The sequence below is a fragment of the Kryptolebias marmoratus genome, linkage group LG5, assembly GCF_001649575.2.
Source record: "Kryptolebias marmoratus isolate JLee-2015 linkage group LG5, ASM164957v2, whole genome shotgun sequence".
Lineage (NCBI taxonomy): Eukaryota > Metazoa > Chordata > Actinopteri > Cyprinodontiformes > Rivulidae > Kryptolebias > Kryptolebias marmoratus.
Window position 1 is genome coordinate 3,936,726 of NC_051434.1, and position 6,000 is coordinate 3,942,725.

The 6,000-nt window shown below is 36.3% G+C and overlaps 1 protein-coding gene across 6 annotated transcripts in view; it reads left to right on the top strand.

Moving 5' to 3' along the window:
* The window catches only part of LOC108246367 (collagen alpha-1(XIV) chain), a 142,477-nt gene that overhangs the window by 48,936 nt on the left and 87,541 nt on the right, over positions 1-6,000 (top strand). For all 6 annotated transcript variants that reach the window (XM_017433865.3, XM_017433866.3, XM_017433869.3 and 3 more), the window contains 4 exons: positions 1,606-1,770; positions 2,565-2,726; positions 2,914-3,083; positions 4,871-4,997. In XM_017433865.3, the coding sequence (XP_017289354.1) occupies positions 1,606-1,770; positions 2,565-2,726; positions 2,914-3,083; positions 4,871-4,997 (624 nt within the window). The remainder of the gene's footprint in view (positions 1-1,605; positions 1,771-2,564; positions 2,727-2,913; positions 3,084-4,870; positions 4,998-6,000) is intronic.

Below are 6,000 nucleotides of genomic sequence, written 5' to 3' on the forward strand. Positions count from 1 at the left end.
AGTATTTTTACTTTCAGCTACAGAAGTGAAACACTAATAGAAAAAAAGATCTTTGACATTGATGAAAAAATCATATGCTGGCCTGTTTGCTGCAAACACTTTTTTAAATTTACATTCAGGAGTTTCTGCTTCTGTGTGACAAGAAACTTCTTTTGAACTATGACAAATTAAAGTGTGTCAAAGTGTGTTAACTCTGTAATTTATCTATTTGAGACTCCTCGCTTTTGAAATGTCTCCAGGTCTTCAAGCACATTCTCTTATCTGTCACTTTTACTTTCCATCTCTGTTTCTGTTCTCCCCTCCTCTCTATAGTTCTGCTCCTAAAAGTCTGCCGTACACCTACCAAATAAATTCATCTCTTCTTTTGTTTTAATCATTAAATTATGCAGATATGTGCCACTTATTGATTCACTTTAAATGAACATATTTTGAATTATTTTTGCACATTTACAAGTGTACCTTGGAACCAGTCTGAGTAATCATGGCTTGTTTGGTTTCACAACTTTTGCAGTTTTTCAGATTTTTCCTCTTTATAGTTTTGTCTATATGCTTTTTGCACTAAAACAACTTCTGCAAACTTTAGGTTATTTTTACCGTTCAAATTTCAAAACCTTCGGCTTGATCAGACATTGTGTGTTATGACTTTTACTATATGTAACTTTTAGACTTCTTCAATTAATAATATTTATTTACGAAAAACAACTACAACAAAAAAACAAAAACAGAAATTTGTTTGGAACAAACTTCATCATATCTGCTCTGTTTTTTGTTGTCCCGTGCTACTTCTAGCCACATTGTTCTTCTACATTCAGCATTATCTGCTGTTTTGCTCATTTTACTTTTAGCCAGTTTTGCTAATTTTTTGTTTTTTAATGAGGTTTTACTGATTTAAGCTTCTGTTCTGCTTGTTTTAACCTAAAAATTCACAAAAAGTCATTCATCTCAGCATTCACACAACATTTCTACATCTCCAAGTTTATTTTAATATATAGTCCTTTATTTTTCTCATATGGTGAAGCAAAAAATCAAGTTTTTCACAAGCTGAAACATTTCTAATAAATAAACATCCTTTAAACAGTCAATAGCGTAAATAGGTTTATTCTGGAGGAACTTGTTTAAAAAATAAATATTTGTTTTGTGGGAAAAATAACTGATTAAGCCAGTTAAAAAGCTCCAGTCTTCATCAGTCTGAGACAGAGGCAGGAAACAGCAGCATTCTCTTCCAGCAACATCTGCTGCTTTTGTAGCTGAAGACAATTTTTCATGAGGCCTCACCTGCGCCTCATTGTATCTTTTATCTTTGGGGGTTTTTTTTACAAACTGTCTTACTTTCTCTGCCTATCTGCTGCTGGAAGAAAACAATGGCCGGCTCTGTGTCTAATGTACTCTCTGCCTAGTTTTTTTTTTTTTTTTTGTCTCACAGTGTGCACTTTAAAACTTTGCAGCTGTCAAGTGGCTTGACAAAGACTCGGTGTTTGAGTGACAGAGAAATCACAACAAAGCCTGCTTGCATTTTAGAGCATCAATATTATAGCATATTCCATGGATTGGCATAAAATAGATGCTTTCTTATGCTCTTGTCTTATTTTGTCTTTTTTTGTCCAGGTCTGGCTCTGACCTTTATCCTGGAAAACAGTTTCAAACCAGAATCTGGCTCCAGGCCCGGTGTCCCAAAAATAGGAATCCTCATCACCGATGGGAAGTCTCAGGATGATGTGATTCCCCCCGCGCAGAGCCTGAAGGATGCTGGGATAGAACTGTTTGCCATTGGTACGTCTCACCAGTACATGTTTAAAGAATTTATAAAAAGTTGAGGGAATTCACTGTGAAGAATGATTCTGTCTGTAGTTTAATGCATTAATTAACTAAAACTAATGTGCAGCTAGACCACTTGAAGCAAAGGTAATCAGTCAGCTATGAAAAATAGATATGTTTTGAAATACTGTATTAAAAGGGGAGTTCTTTCTTTTTTAGTGTGTTTCAGTGGAATAGTAATGAGTAGTCTGTATCTTACCTGCAGTAGACACCAGTCAGACGAAGAAGTTTTTATTAACGAGTCAACTTAACTTCTCAGAGCAAAGTGTCTCCATCTGAAATGTCTCATATTGAGCACTTTAAAAAATATTTTTTTTAAGGTTTGACTTGTTTTAGATGCTGTAGATTCACCCTTAAATGGCTTCTCTTTTAATTAGCTTCACTCCTCCATGTCAGTGTCGTCCTGATTCTCTAAATTGATTTTATTCTGACCATGAATGACATAAAACTACTTCACAGAAATCCACTTCAAAAAAATCTGAGCTATGAAAGATTCCTGCTAGTTTCCAGCAACACATAGTCTAAAGAAGTTTTGCGTTCAGCAGAAATTGTATATTTAATCGGACCTTTCCAGCTACAGAGCAAACTTCCGAGTTCTAAGTTTAGTAATATGAGTAAATGAAATCCTGCATATGTTGGTCTATTTGTTGCATCATCAGAAACCCATCCTGCACCCTTTCATGTATTTTCTCCCTGGCAGGTTGGGGTTTTCTCTCTTCATCTCTCACTGTCCTTTCTTCTCCCTTCAGGTGTGAAAAACGCTGATAAGAACGAGCTGAAGGCCATCGCGTCGCCTCCTGAGGAGACTCACGTCTACAACGTGGCGGACTTCAGTGTGATGAGCGACATTGTGGAAGGCCTCACTAAGACCGTCTGTGATCGTGTCGATCAGCTGGATAAACAGATAAAAGGTTTGAACTTGAAATTCCAGGCAATAAAATATCTAATTCCCATATAATAAAGCAAGCCAGTGTAATATATGTTGGTTTGGCTAGATACTAGAAATGAAAACATTTCTTATCGTGCCATTTCCGTTTGTATTTATATGTTTACAGCATAGAACAGATGCAACATTTGCTCTTTTTTTGTATTTTGCAGGGGGAGGAGAACCTGCCCCCGCTCCCACCTCAATCTCTCCCCCTCGTGACCTCGTGACATCCGAGATTACGGCCCGCAGTTTCCGTGTGACATGGACCCACCCACAGGGCCAGGTTGAGAAATACCGTGTGGTCTACTATCCTGCCAGTGGAGCACAACCAGAAGAAAAAGTATCTGAATTCCTTTCATTTCAAATTTTAAATGCACGTTTTCTGACATTGTCATTTCATGTTAATTCACATTATAAAACCTTTGCATTTCTTTCTACCTTGATCTTCATGCTTCTTTGCTAAATGCAGGTTCAAAGCTTTTTTTTTTTTTCCAAATTACCACAGTTACCAATAATTTTGCAATTTTGGGTCTGCTTTAGCGGACTGATAAGTTGGTGGTTCATATGGTTTTCTGACATATTATCAGTGAGACCTAAAATGATGAAGTTGTTAATTTCTGAGCACAGGGCAAACAAAATGCTTAGACCTTGATGTAATGGGGATACTTTTTAATTTGTGCAGCTCAGCTAATCCTTTTAGGGTCACCACACTTTCGTTTTCCAGACTGATCTGCATCATAAATGGGAATTTTTCTGAAGAATTTGCCATCGGCGGATCATAAAATGAGTCCCATTGTGGTGGTAAACTATATTTGTGTACCTTTATGTTGCATCCATCATCTGTGATTGGAGTACATGCAATAAAAACAGAGAAAACAAGCATTACCACACTAAACAAATGTGGTCGTAACTTACATTTCATTTGTTTTAGATTTGATTTGTGGATTTTTACTGATACCCTCACTAAGTTGTCATTCATCATCAGGCAGATAAATCTGTTTTGATATAGTGTTAAGTGGTGAATAATTTTTCATCTAATGTAATTTCAAAACATTGCAACTATTTAGTGGCTTTCAATTAAAAGATTGTCACCATGTTTCCAACCTACAGTGTGTAGCCACTCAGGGATGCTGTACTGTAATTAAAAAAACAAAAAAAACTTTTATTTTCATGTTTGCACGGTTTCCTCCTCCTTTTATCCAGTTTCTCTTTGATGTTTGTTATTTAAAAATGATCTTGTTTCCCCAGAAGGATTGTAAAGTTTCATCACAGCTAATCTGACACACTTACTGAGTTCATATATCTCTGGAGAAAAGCTTAAAGCTTCCAGCTGCATTTGGTACATATTCTATTTTTGTTATATAAAGATGCCTTTGAAACAAAAAAAAGTTTTTGTAGGATTTTTTATTTTTATTTTTTTTTACCTAAAGCAATCTTAAAAAAAGTTATTTTTTTACAATTGTATAGTAGGTCTAAAAGTTAAACATCCTGCATCATTTTGTTTAAATTACACAGGTGTAAGTTTTTATACTCTGCACATTTATGATTTGAATTTCTGACACTCGGTTAACACAAGTAATCCCTGAGACAAAATGCATGTTTTTTTAAAAATGCATAAAACCCACTTCCTGTCATGCTAATTTAAACCGGAGATTATTTTATGTTGAGAAATTTTGGAGTTTTTTGGTCAAACACTAAAAATACCATCATGTGAAGTCTCATGTGATATTGAGACTATGTGTTGTCAATGACTTTTGTCAACCACCACACCAGATTTTAGCACAATATTTGTTAAATTGACTGAGTTATACCCGTTTTTCTGTTTTCTAAGGTCAATTGCTGGTGGCAGACGTTTTTAAATTAGTTAATAACTTGTAGATGTACATCCAGTGATTGCTTCCTGAAAGTTTCATTTACATACCAAATTTTAGGACAATACTTGTGAAATTGACACAGCTATAGACTGTGGCGTCTATCTTGATTTGGGTTTTTGTAACAGGCAGGTATGGAGCAACCTGGGCTGACTAACGTACTGTAACTCAGCCCACGTGTTGGACGTAGAAAAGTACTGACTGACACAGTAAACGTTTTATTTGTGAGTGCTAAAAGACCTGGCATGTCCTTCAGGTGGTCCAGGGGACGGTGAACAGCGTGGAGCTGAACTACCTCCTCTCTCTGACGGAGTACCAGGTGGCAGTTTTCGCCATCTACCGCAGCTACGCCAGCGAGGCCCTGAGAGGAAGTGCCACCACATGTAAGTTTCATTTTTACAACGTCGTAAAGAGAAATCGTTAAACGCTTTAAAAGCAAGTGGTGTACAACTTGCAGTGGGGAAAGAAAAGCTCCTTTTTTTGCCTTTTCAGCATCTTGGAAATACAGTTTTATTTTCAGACAAGCTGAGAAATAGTGGGACAATGTTGGTCAGCTTTGAGCACCTTACTTTCCCTCAGCGTGTGAAGAAAAATGTAATTTCCTCTTTCTTATGACCTTATAGTTAAACCTGGCCTACTTTGATCTTTTTGTGTTTTTACTGGAATAATCCAGGTATCCTAAACTTAGTTTCCCTCAGCTTTGTTTAGTTATTCTTCCTGAAACATTTCCTGGCATCTGGTTACAATCGGAGCTGTTGCAAATACACGAATTTTCCCTTTTTGTGTTCTTAGCAAGACTACAAATATTTAAAACAGCTGAACCTGGAGTTTACTTCATCTCTGTGGGTCTTGTCTTGTTCTGACTGAACTGATTAGATTTAAAGGACCATAATACATTTAGCTTAACATAATAATAGCATCTGTCATCAGAAACAATAACCCACTGGTTGATATGTATCAAATGACAGCGGAAGACTCTGTGTTTGAGCCATAAAGCCACAAAGTGTTTTATGAATTCAAGTCCTGATTCTACACATTGACAGGTAGCTTGTGGTTGGATCTAATTCTGAAAGCATCGCCCGAGGCCCTGAAGTGATACAATGAGCCAGAGTCAGGCAGGATTTTCTGTCCTTTCAGTGGGTTGTTCACTGATGAGTGGTAGAGAATTCCTCCCTGCTGAAAGATGAACATTCAGTCACAAACAAGCAGCTGCAGTAAATACAATATGATGAGTGTACAGGTGCTGGTCATAAAATTAGAATATCATGAAAAAGTAGATTGATTTCAGTAATTCCATTTAAAAAGTGAAACTTGTATATTATATTCATACATTACATACAAACTCATATATTTCAAATGTTTATTTCGTTTAATTTTGATGATTAC